This window comes from Trematomus bernacchii, unplaced genomic scaffold, assembly GCF_902827165.1.
Source record: "Trematomus bernacchii unplaced genomic scaffold, fTreBer1.1, whole genome shotgun sequence".
NCBI lineage: Eukaryota > Metazoa > Chordata > Actinopteri > Perciformes > Nototheniidae > Trematomus > Trematomus bernacchii.
The window spans coordinates 2,386,709-2,399,874 of record NW_022987611.1 but is presented as its reverse complement, the minus strand read 5'-3'; the positions used below and the strand labels follow the sequence as shown (position 1 = coordinate 2,399,874).

The 13,166-nt window shown below is 45.4% G+C and overlaps 1 protein-coding gene across 1 annotated transcript in view; it reads right to left on the bottom strand.

Moving 5' to 3' along the window:
- The window catches only part of LOC117483631 (dynein heavy chain 9, axonemal-like), a 116,910-nt gene that overhangs the window by 43,113 nt on the left and 60,631 nt on the right, over positions 1–13,166 (bottom strand). Inside the window, 1 exon segment of the mRNA XM_034132009.1 lies at positions 10,346–10,515. Coding sequence (XP_033987900.1) covers positions 10,346–10,515 — 170 coding nt within the window.

The following is a 13,166-nucleotide window of genomic DNA, read 5'->3' as shown; positions in this document are numbered from 1 at the left end:
AATATCAAACTATTCAGCCTTTTCAGCACTTGATGGGGAAACTTTCAACTTTTTCAAAATATGTTATACTTTTTAAAACATTCAGCTTTTTAAAGTCTTTTTTTAACATGGAAGTCATTGCAATGCATTTGAGCTGTAACAATTCTCTCTCTCTCTCTCTCTCTCTCTCTCTCACAGACAGACAGACACACACTCTCTCTCTCTCTCTCTCTCTCACACACACACACACACACACACTCACACTCACACTCACACTCTCTCTCACAGACAGACAGACACACACTCTCTCTCTCTCTCTCTCACACACACACAAACACACTCTCTCTCTCTCTCACAGACACATCAAGAGAAGAGAGGGCGATCAAGAGAAGTGAGAGAGGGTGATAGAAGAGTGATAGGGCGATCAAGAGGAGAGAGAGAGGGCGATCAAGAGGAGAGAGAGTGGGCGATCAAGAGGAGAGAGAGAGAGGGCGATCAAGAGGAGAGAGAGAGGGCGATCAAGAGGAGAGAGAGAGGGCATCAATAAGATGAGAGAGGGGCGATCCAGAGGAGAGAGAGTGGTGGGGCGATCAAGAGGAGAGTGAGACGGGCCGATCAAGAGGAGAGAGAGAGGGCGATCAAGAGGAGAGAGACGAGGGCGATCATGAGGAGAGAGGAGAGGGCGATCAAGAGGAGAGGGGAGGGGCGATCAAGGAGAAGAGAGCAGAGGGCGATCAAGAGGAGAGAGAGGAGGGCGATCAAGAGAGAGAGAGAGGGCGATCAGAGAAGAGAGAGGGGAGGCAAGAGAAGAGAGAGAGAGAGGGCGAGCAAGAGAAGAGAGAGAGAAGAGAGAGAGGGCAATCAAGAGAAGAGAGAGGGCGATAGAAGATTGAGAGGGTGATCAAGAGAAGAGAGAGTAATGTAACCTCCTAATGTAATGTATTACTCCTATGAAAATGTTCACAAAGTGCTCAAACTTCACATGTGTGCTAACAGTCCAGCCGTGAAGACATCTACGGGACAGTTTTGAGATTTCTTCAAATGATGTTGCCATGGCAACACAATGCTCACCATGAAACACGGTTTTCTCATAACTTCAGTGAAAATGCTCGAAATGGCCCAAAACTTCACAGGTTTGGTAACGATGCAGCCATCAACACATCTAAGCGTATTATGGGGTGTCATCGAATGCCGTTGCCATGGCGACAGATAATTCACCATCAAGTTAGTTCAAAAGTTTGTAGTTCAAATATTATGCTGCTTTCCCAAGCCTTTTTACTTTCTTTTCTCATCTTAATACAAATTCATTCACTACTACTTACATCTGATATTTAACTCCTTCAGCCTATTTTCAGCTGCAGAAACCATTCAACTATCACATTATTCAGCTATTTCAAGACATCAAGGCTATACATGTTTTTTTAAACCTTTTCTTTTAAATATTAAGCTTTTTCTGCATTTTTGTAGCTAAAAGCAGCTACCATTCAGCTAATAACATATTCAGCTTTTTCTGCATTTTCAGCTAAATTCAGCCACAAATGTTCACAGTTTACAGCATTCGCACGCATTTTCTGCAGGAAATGCATTTTCTAGTTGTCTGTATCCCTCTCATAGGTACTGGTCCCGGTCCATAACAACCACTACACTACCTTTATCGGCTGGCTTAATAATGATCTGTTTATTGTTGCTGAGCTCCTGCAATGCTGCAGCCTCCTCTGGACTGAGGTTCGGTTGGACCCGATACATCTGGAAGCTGCTATCAAAATGGTTGATATCAGCTGCGATGAGAGTAGTGAGTTCCACCGGAAGTGTGACAGCGGAGGGAACCCAGTCCGATTTGGGAGTAAATGGAGGTGGGACAGAATCTTTTTTGTGTTGAAAATATGTTGCTAGTTTCAATCTCCTGTGGTACTGTTGCAAATCCCATCTGCCTTGCTCGATAATATTTTTGTTACTGCCTTTTGTAGGGATGAAATTTAGACCCCTGTTTAATAGAGTGATCTGCGGGGGAGTCAATGTAACGTGTTTGGCTAATATTAAAACATTTTTATTCCCCTCCTGTACAGGCAGATTTGAGGGGACATTTAGTTTACCTGCTCACCCCAGTGTTGAAGCATGAGTTTTGCGGTGGATTTAGTCCAATGGACATTATCCTTTTCGGTCCAAAATGACACGCTTAGCAGCTGTGGTATGTGCTTTAGATTCTGTGTGATGTAGTCATTTAAATGGACCAAATGTTTTTGTTCATTATGTGGCAGAAAGTGTGAGTAATTTATAACAGGTATCCAGATTGCTGCCTGTGGGAACCTCAACTTAGCAGCTCGGACTGCTGCCTGCAGCTGTTTCACGGTGGTCTGCTTGACTTTATTTGATCTGTTATTTAGTCCAAATGACAAGATCACCTTTTCCACCACAGTGGAAGAAGTGGCCTTTTTGATAATGGCCTCGGCATGTCTGAAAGTAGCCCCCGGGTAACTGTCAATTTGCAGATCATTTATGGTGAATGGTGGGAGTCGTGCTAAATTGGAGTCCCCCATTATTAGCCATTTTTTGCCGACACTCAAACTCCAGTCCTGTCATTTTTTGACTGTGTTGAGGTGTTTTTTAGGTCTGCGTGTTGGTATCATTGGCTCAGGTAGTCTGGGTCGTGACTGCCGCACTGTGTTCATTTGCAGTTGACTCTGGACTGCCGTGCCGAGGCTGCGTGTCGCAACTGGGGACCGAGAAAGGACGGGACAACTAGGCTGTTGAGGGAGAGTTGCTGGTCCCAGAGCGTCCTCCAATTCCTCCAGCGACAGATCGAAAATAGAATCCTGACTGACTAGAATCAGTCAACACACATGGGTTGAAAGGAGGAGGAGGAGAGTGAGCAGGAGGCTGAGATGTCAAACTGGGTGCCCGCTTGCCCCTCGGTGTCAAGCTAGGAAGCTTTCTAGTCCCCTGTGGTCTAGGAAGAGGATGCAAACCCTGGTTAGGGTGGGGGGAGGAGGAGTCGGGAGTGGAGAGGGGTATTGGGAGTGGACACTGGTCCGAGTCAGTGACCTGAGGTGGATTTCCTCCAGGGGCAGGAGGAGGAGAGCGAGTGGGGACGAGGCTGGCCAAGGTAGCGTCCTTAATGTGACGGAGGAAGCGTTTTGAATAGCCTCTTGTTTGCAGGCTGTGGAAGAGGATCCTGACGGAATGGTGGAAGTCAGACAGTTTGGAGGAGATGCGGTGATAACGGATGATTTGAGATTTTATGATACCTGGGAAAGTGTGTTTTGGATGATAACTGGATTTATGTAATAGTGAATGTGTGTCTGTAGACTTAAAGTAAACCTTTGTGAGTATTTTCTTGTGTGTGTTGTTGAGAGGTTGGAAGAAAACTGTGGTGTCTAAGAAGTTGACTGTGTGTTCATTTATGATGTACTTGACTTTGATGGTGGGGTGATGGCTGTTGAGGGTGTTGATGAACTGTGGGAAGAGGGAGATGTCATGGGGCCAAATGCCGATTATATCGTCGAGGAATCGACGGTACAGGGATGGTAGATGGGTGCACTTGGCCAGTGCTTCTCGCTCCCACTCGCTCATATAAATGTTTGCGTATGAGGGGGCGAATCGCTGACCCATGGCCGTTCCGTGGATTTGGAGGTAGTGCTGATCATTAAAAGTAAAGTCGTTGTTGTTGAGGCAGAGGGCGAGTAGGGAAAGTAAGTGTTTGTCCGGTCGTTTATGGTCTGGATATTTGGAGAAAATGGAGGTAACAGAAAGGAGGCCTATGTCCGTGTTGATATTGGTGTACAGGCTATTGATGTCGATAGTGAACAGATGGGATTGGGTGGGAACGACCATGGGTCTGGTGATCTGGAGGAAGTGGTAGGTATCTTTCAAGTAGCTGGGGTGTTTGGTGGAAAGGGGGCCTAAATGGTGCTCTATATAGTGTGAAATGTTGTATGTAGTGCTGCTGCAGTCAGAGACAATGGGTCTGCCGGGAGGAACCTCAAAGGGAATGGTCCAGGTGGAGGGGTCTTTATGGATTTTTGGAAGTAAATAAAATTGGCGGAGGCGGGGTGTATCTGGTCCAAATAGGAAATCCCTCTGCTTGGCGGAAATTAATTTGAGTTGGTAGAGTGTTTCTATTATGGGTCTTAATTGGAGTTGTATCTGGGGTTGTGTGGTGTCCGGGATGGGTTTGTAATGGAGTGGATTACTGAGTTGTGTCTGAGCTTCTGTGATGTAGTGGTGTCTGTCCATAATGACTATTTTCGAGCCTTTGTCGGCCGGTTTGATGACTATGTGTGGGTTTTTATTGAGTTGGGTTAGGGCCCTGCGTTCGTCCACCGACAGATTATCTGGAATGTCTGTCGGTGGTCGGAAGGATTGCAAGGCCCGTTTATTAGTGGTGATGATTTGTTTGGTTTTGGGGTTGACTTGGGTGAGTAATGGTTCCCAGTTGGAAGGAAAGGTGAAGAGTGACTGTGGGTTTGGTATGGAAATAGTCAATGATTTTGAGACGTCTGTGATATTGGTGTAAATCCCTTTGAACTTCCTCTCGGTCATGACGGGGGGGGGCGTGGAACAAAGGTGAGGCCACTCTGTAGGAGTTGTTGTTGGACTACAGAGGGGACAAAAAGGGTGGATAAATTAAGAACCGTGGAGGGTGAATTCCACCTCAGGTCAGGGTGCTGGTCAGGGTCGGGGGGAGTGCTGGTGGGGTTAGTTGGGGGGTTGGGGAGGTTGATGCGTTTGACCGGGTTAGGTTCAGAGGTATTCAGAAATGTAACTCTCTGCACCAGGAGTCCAGGATGAGTTGGGCTGTGGGGGAAGTCCAGTGAATGTGGTCCTGGCCAGTCCGGAAGGCTTCCTGAGGAATGGGTTGCAGGGTGTTGTGAAGTCTGGTGAGGGAGTGGTTGAGGATTAGGATGTTGCTTGTTTGTGCTGGAGTCAGGCGGGGTGAATGGTTGATGAGGGGGAAGCAGAACAGTTTGTATAATATATATCACTCAATAATATATGTAACAGGCCTACATTACACACTTTATTTGTAGGGTTAGGGTTAGGGTGTCAGTAGCTTATCTGACATATAAATGGTCAAATATTGTACATTCTCCGTTAGCCTACGAGCTCCCCGTTCGAGTGAGGGACTATTCCTTCTCAATGTAGCATGACATTGGATATGCGCTGAACTTGTCCTGGATTGGAATTTTCCGAACATTTCCCTAGGAGGAGTTTGCAAAAATGTGCTTAAAATGCATGAAAAACGCACATTTTTGAAAATTGCAGACTTGCTGGGGGGTGGGGCTAATGGAAGGCAATTTGAAATATGTCCAGATTCATAAGAGCAATGTATATACAGCGTTTCGTGAATATCGGTAAAACTGTATGCGAGTAGTTTGGATTAATTTGTGACATGTAAATCGTAAAAAATTGTGTATTCGCTGTTAGCTTACGACCTCCACGATTGATTTATCAAAAATGTGCTCCGCAATTTAGCATCATATTGGATAGGGGCTGAACTTGTCCTGGATTGGAATTTTTCCGATCATTCCCCTAGGAGGAGTTCGCAAGAATGTGCTTAAAATGCATGAAAAACGCAAATATTTCAAAATGGCCGACTTTCTGGGGGGCGGGGCTAATGGAAGCTAATTAGAAATATGTCCGCAATTCCATGAGGAATGTCAGTGCCAAAGTTCGTGAAGTTCTGAGAAACTATATGTGACTACAACACAATAGGGGGGCGCTAATGAGCAGTTTTTTTTTGAAAAATTACGTTTTTATTTTACATTCTCGAAAAGGTCGTGGGCTGTGACGTGTGTCCCAAGTTTTGCATCCGAAGCTCATTTTATGCTTTCGCATTTAAAAAAAAAAAATGTATAGGCCACGCCCACATTCTGCATTTGTTGCGATCCTTTACATCTCAGTTTGTAGTCATCCCCAGAGTATGTCTAAAAAAAATTAAAAAAAGATTCGTCCATCCATTCTTGAGTTATAAATTGGTGGTGTTTTTGGCGCCCCCTATAGTCCAAAATGAAAATGCTTTGGTGTGCCAATAGAGAACCGCAGTGACGCGTCCTAAAACCCGCAAGTAAGTTAGCATTTTTACCACGTCCGGTTCCTTCGACAAAAAGCAATGCAATTTCTCCATAGGATTTTGGAAAATAGCTCGAAATAAGGTCTGTGTTTGACACAAATTGAAGAGACAGATCACGCTTTGTTCTACGACATTAAATACATCAGCAGTGACCCCGCTGGTGATTTTTGAAGAGTTTACGTGTCTGAAAAACGATGGTTGTTAACATGTGGCTGAATAGGGCTACAGAAGTTGTCCAGGCGGTTTTACGTCATTACACCGAACACGTAAAACACTCCCGCTAAGTTTGTTTGCCCTGTTCTGCTTGAAAGCAAGTACCTGCCTCCTGCAAACTGTTCAAACAAACGCTTCAACTTGTACCATTTATAATCTGTATGTTTGAATATGGATCTTAAGTTGGCGTGACGTTGAAGCAGCGACCTTGCTGTAGTTTGTTTATAGCATAATGTTAGCATTTTGCTTCTGGCGACTAGATTTATGATTAGAAAATTGTGGATATTATCCAGCTGAACAAAACGTGATCCGTCTCTTAAATGTGTGTCAACCACAGACCTTATTTCGAGCTATTTTCCAAAATCCTATGGAGAAATTGCATTGCGTTTTTGACGAAGGAACCGGAAGAAGTTTACTTCCGGGTTTTAGGACGCGTCACTGCTGTTCTCTATTCCCCAAGACAGACTGAACCTATCCACACAAATCTGTGATATGTGGATACATTGTTGATGAGTTATGAGCATTTCTTTCTAAGCCCCGCCTTTTTGCGAGTACGTTTTGATTAGAGATGGCAAATCCGGATCCTTTTACGGACTCAGGGTCTTCTGAGTCAGTCATTGAAGAGATCCGGATCATACGAGTCATTTGAGTCATTTGAGTCAGCATCACCAAGACCGTAGAAATCCTATCGGTGCAACCGAAAAGTTGTTGCATTTCACGAGCATATTAAACGGACGTTATATTAACCTCCGCTACACAGTGTATTTTGCTTTAATAAAAAATGTTGATCACAAAAAAAAGGGTTATTTTGCGATTTGGCAAATCTGAGTCTGCTGTTGACTCGTGCATGAGGACGAGTCTGCTGGATCTCTGGATCTGCTGCTATATACGGCTCTGAGTCCGCACGAGTCTGCTGTGTTTTGCACAGTGAGTAAGGATTTGCGAATCTGAGTCTGTGAAGTTCCGCTGACTAACTCGTAGGCTACTGGTCTCTCTCGATCATTGACCTGGATTCACGGATCCCGCGATTTTGATTAAGTCCATTATGTTTCCGGCTCTAAATGAAGTTTCAGTGTAGACTTCTAACAAAATTGTCATGTTGTGCAACAGCCTCCTGCGTGTAATAGCTGCATTTCCAATAAGGATCTTACTTGGCAAAACGTTTATTTTGAACATAGCACACAAAAAGAAACAAACAATGACAAATGATAGAAAATTGCAAAACAGTTAGAATATATAAAATGTCTTAATTATACAATTATTATTATTAAACATATAATTATATCTAATCATATGCCCCCCATATTTTCTCATGGACTGCGTAATCATTGCAATACTGGTGTTTGTATGTGTTAAATGTGTGTAAAATGGTGTCTTTTGCTTTAATAAAACATATTGATCACAAAAAAAAGGTAATTTAGCGAATCTGAGTCTGCTGTTGAATCGTGCATGATGACGAGTCTGCTGGATCTCTGGATCTGCTGCTATACGGTTACGGCTCTGAGTCTGCACGAGTCTGCTGTGTTTTGCACAGCGAGTCAGGATTTGCGAATCTGCGAGTCTGCTGTTGACTCGTGCACAATATAGCCGCGGGAGCCGGGTGCTGGAGGAGGGGCTATGCTCGTGCACATGACGAGTATGGATCTCTGGATCTGCTATGCTATTACGGTTAGGAGCCGTCGGCTCCTCTGAGTCCCCACGAGTCTGCAGGAAGTTTCACTGATCCGCGTCCCCTCCCCTGAGCCAAACGATCACTTCTGGCAGCTATCCTACTTGCTAAAGGGTAGGCAGATGGACTGGGGTACGTTGTAATGTGATTTTACATGTTATAAAGAGAGTAGCGAGTGACGCAATTTATAGTTTTAATTTGTACGTCACACCAAGTGTGGGACTCAAAGGACTCGGGTTAATGGAGAGGGGAGACTCGTCACGACCAGCTCATTTCTAGGATCCGGGTTAATGATCCGGATGAATCAGGACTCGCCCATCTCTAGTTTTGATTCATGGTGGCAATATTTATCATCTGAACATGCTCATTTTCTACGGTAATGTGTCTGACCCTCCACCGATGCTGTATACGAAGTTTGGTGTTGAAAAACTGAAAATTGAAATTTAAGTGAACATTTCACTGTTTTAGCAAATTATGCTAATAAAAAAAAGTCAGGTCATTCGGAGTTACGGTGCGACTTTGTAAATGTATTCCGAAATGGGATTTTAATAGGTGGCGCTAGCGAGCATGTTGAATAATTTGAACCCATTGACTCCAGAATGTCACATTTTTCACCGGTCCTGGCGTCTCTGCAAAATTATACAACTTTTGAAGCATCCTAAAGGCCTGAAAACAAGGATTCAAATATGGAATAATAATAATAATAATAATAATTCCTCCAATAACAATAGGTTCCTCGCACTTCGTGCTAGGACGCCGTTAGGTCCTAGCGCTCCGTGCTCGGGCCCTAATAACAGTGAAATGAAAATGATGGTAAATGGTAGCCGTCAGTGAGAGCCTGATGCTGCTGTAAGGGATCATGGATAGACTGATCTAATGTGTTGTTGGGACCAGTGGCGTCGCCTGGCCTGGGCATCCGGGGCTTTAGCCCCGAATGTTTTTTCTGTAGCCCCGGACAATTTTCCCTCAATAATATAATACATTAACCGTGCTTTACGTGAACCTCATCATGACACAAGAGAGGACTGCAGCACTGTAATTTCCCGTGTTCAGTGAATGCAACAAGGGCATGACACCAGACCAATCAGAGAGTTGCATGGAAATAAACGTGTGCTTGTGTCATTCAAGCTCGGCTCTGTGTGTGTGTGGCAATAGCGCATTTAGTGTGATAGAGAGAGAGAGAGAGAGGGACCGGTGCCCGGTGCCAGCAGGGACCGTGTTGTTAGCATCTGGTTAGCTAGCTGCACTAACGGACATAAGGAGGTGTTTGTTCCACAACAAGCTGGAGGAGAGTCCTCTCCTCTCAGACTGAGAGACTCAGGTGAGCTAAAGAGTGTTTAGATACTTAACTTTAGTCTAAGTTATCTCAGTGGGTCTCAAACGGTTTGGTCACAAATTATTCAAAAGATTATTTCTGCGGCACACCTTCATATGATCATTATAGTTATAAAAAAAATAAGAGAATAAAGGAAAAACAGTTATGAAATACTATATGGCAGTAAAACAAGAATAGAGTTTAAAAGGGGAGTGATTAGTAAAATATCCTTAAAGAAAAAGAAAATCTGTATACAGTTCTGTTTCATATGGGTGTTGAGAGAGGTATCCATAGATCTCTTCATGTTGCTCTCAAAGTGCACCAGATTGATGCATTTAACTTCAATATTTAAAAAAAAATCTTCCCGGGGGAGCATGCCCCCGGACCCCTCTAGAGGAGGTGAGGTCCGCCCCCCACTCATAAAAAATACCACTTTACCCCTGCCTATATGCCGTGAGCTGATTATCGAGCCTTCATTGTAACAGTCGCGGGTGTACTGTGTGTGTGCGTGTGGGGAGTGTTGCAGTGAAAAATGCCACTAGTGCCGCCGCCACTGTGGGCTAAGCCCCGAATGTTTTCAGGTCCAGGCGACGCCCCTGGTTGGGACGTTTGTTATGTTTTGCTACCGACACAAAGAAACACATGTATACAGAATGACACATGTGAACAATGGACACGGTTGAATTCAAAGTTCCATAGAAAGTATGGTTGAACAAATAAATAGTGATTTTTGTCAAGTCTTTGAGGTACTGTAGTGCTCTGCCATTTTTTTCCTTCTGATTCTACATCAGTATGACAGTGACAAATGATGATTGACTTTTGTGAGACAGTGTCATGTCAATTTGTCGCACATTTTTAACTCTCACGGATATGGTGCAAAATGTGTGTCACTCGCGTCATTTGTGCTGCGCATTCACGTCATTCACGCAGTCTGCTGCGAATTAGCGGCTATTCGCTTTGCTCAGCAAGTCTTCCAATCTGCCCCTGCATATATGTTTAGCATTTTAGACACCATTTGTATTCACTTTACTCTAAAGAGTTAATAGGAGTGACAAAGTTATAATAAATAAAGGAAATAGAGAGTTGTTAAGTTAAAATAAAAATCTTCTCTTCAATCTCGCCGGCGGTGTGTTTGGTCGTCTCCAGGTTTTCCACCAGCTCTGTGTCTCCCAAGAAATTCCCTGAAGCCAAGGACAGACGGGACAACAGGCTGTCCTCCAGCGTCTTAAGAGTGATCTTGAAACCATTTTGCTGCTTGGTCAGGTCGTACTAATAAACACAGAAACACTTTATTTCGACAGAATCACATGCTGAAGATAGATTCTTGTTGTCAGCTTCCTTTCTGGCCTTATCATCATAATCTGAGGTGGGGGAGACGTTCAAGGTGTCGGTCAATATGAGGACATGCATGCTGAAGGGCACCACAAAGGCAGAACCAATCAATACGCTCTGCTCTGGCTGTCCGGTCCCATGAAGGCAGCGCTGTGGGCGGGATTAGAAGCTTGCATCTGGCTGCAACATCAAACCTCTGCTGAGCGACCTGACCATCGATGTGAAGAGACGTCGATTCCAGCAAGAGGGGGAGGAGCTTTGACACACACACACACACACACACACACACACACACACACACACACACACACACACTATGTTTCCTCTGGTATGAGACATTATGTGATCTGTTTTAAACCAACAATATGCACAAATGGACACAAAGCTCGTTCATTACGCGTTTGCTTCCACCTTACCGTATTAATTAATGTTCCCTGCAAAGTTTGAACTCAAGTGTTTGTTCCTGTCTTTGGTCAGCCTAAAGAAAACACTGACAGAGACGTTGACTTCGAAAAGCGTGCTGTCTGAGAGAACAAAGTGGACAGGGCGCGTTACTTCTCTCCTCATCCTCTTTTGTCCTTCATTAAAGTCTGTGCAGCTCCTTGTTTCTGCTCCATAACGACTTCTTTTTTAAAGTTCCCTTAAGAAACCTCTGTGACCTTGAATTGTTGTAACTAGGGCAATATGGGTAGTTGTGAGATACTGCTGTCTCTGATAACAGCTGAGGGTTTGGCATGTGGCATGATCCCTGATGCATAACTTGGAGATTCGCCATGGCCACCTGTTGTCCTACCTGAGAGACGCAAGAAGAAGACCAAGCGGGGGTCCCGCACCGGGCTGCTGGTAAGACTGAGAAAACGAGGAAACCGACCCCCTCTTCCGAGTATTCTTCTGGCTAATGTTCAATCGATTGCAAATAAGCTAGATGAACTCAGTAGTCGGATTGCTTTTCAACGGGACATTAAGAACTGTAACGTGTTCATTCTCACCGAGACTTGGCTAAACCCCGCTATCCCGGACTCCGCCATTGTTCCTGACGGATTCACTATTGTTCGCCAGGACCGAACAGTTAACTCGGGGAAAAGTAAGAGAGGTGGTGTGTGTCTCATGATAAATAAGAACTGGTGTACAGATGTGAGGATTATTTATTCTGACTGTTCCGCTCATTTAGCGCACCTCAAGATCACATGCCGGGCTTTTCACCTGCCGAGAGAATTTACATCTGTTGTGATCACAGCAGTGTATAATCCGCCGCTCGCCAACAACAACACAGCACTCGATCAGGTGTTTGGGATTATCGACAGTACGGAGACTTCACGGCCAGAGGCGGCGTTCGTTGTGGCCGGGGACTTTAATACCCCCAACATGAAGAAAGTTCTGCCGAGATACTTTCAACACATCAGCTGCCCGACGCGCGGGGGAAACATACTGGACCATGTTTATTCCCCTTTCAAACATGGATACAAGGCTCTCCCTCGCCCTCCCTTCGGCAAATCAGACCACATCTCACTGCTGCTGCTGCCTGCTTACAAGCAGAAACTCAAACGGGACAGACCGGTAACAAAGACACTACAACGATGGAGTGAGGAGTCAGATTCAGCTCTGCAGGATTGCTTTGCATCTGGCCGTGTTCTCAGGGTGTGTGCAGTTCAGCTGGTAGAGGTGTTCACAGACATCTTCAACAGGTCCCTGCTGCAGTCTGTAGTCCCCACATGTTTTAAACACTCCACCATCGTTCCTGTCCCCAAAAAGACAATCATCACCAGCCTCAACGACTACCGCCCAGTAGCATTCACCTCCATCATCATGAAGTGCTCTGAGCGGTTAGTCAAATCATTCATCACCTCCTCCCTCCCTGACTCTCTGGACCCCTGCAGTTTGCCTACAGAGCAAACAGGTCCACAGACGACGCCATAGCCCTCACCATCCTCACTGCCCTCTCACACCTGGACCTGAAGAACACATATATGAGAATGCTGTTCATTGACTACAGTACCATTGTGCCCTCCAAGCTGGTCATCAAGCTCAGAGACCTCAGGCTCAACAGCGCCCTCTGTGACTGGATCCTGAACTTCCTGACGGGCAGACCCCAGGCAGTGCGGGTGGGAAACACCACATCCTCCACCCTGATCCTCAACACCGGAGCCCCTCAAGGCTGCGTGCTCAGCCCTCTCCTCTACTCCCTGTTCACTCACAACTGCGTAGCCACACACAGCTCCAACACCATCGTGAAGTTTGCTGACGACACGACCGTCATCGGCCAGATCACAGACGGCGACGAGACGGCGTACAGAGAGGAGGTCGAAAACGTGACATCTTGGTGCCAGGATAACAACCTCCATCTCAACGTCAGCAAAACCAAGGAGCTGATTGTGGATTACAGGAAGCAGCAGAGAGAGGGACACGCCCCCATCGCCATCAATGGGACTACGGTGGAGAGAGTCAGCAGCTTCAGGTTCCTCGGTGTCTACATCACTGAGGACCTGACATGGACTCTTCACACCACCACCATCACCAAAACAGCTCGACAGCCGCTCTTCTTCCTCCGCAGGCTGAGGAGGTTCAACATGGACTCCAGGATACTTTGC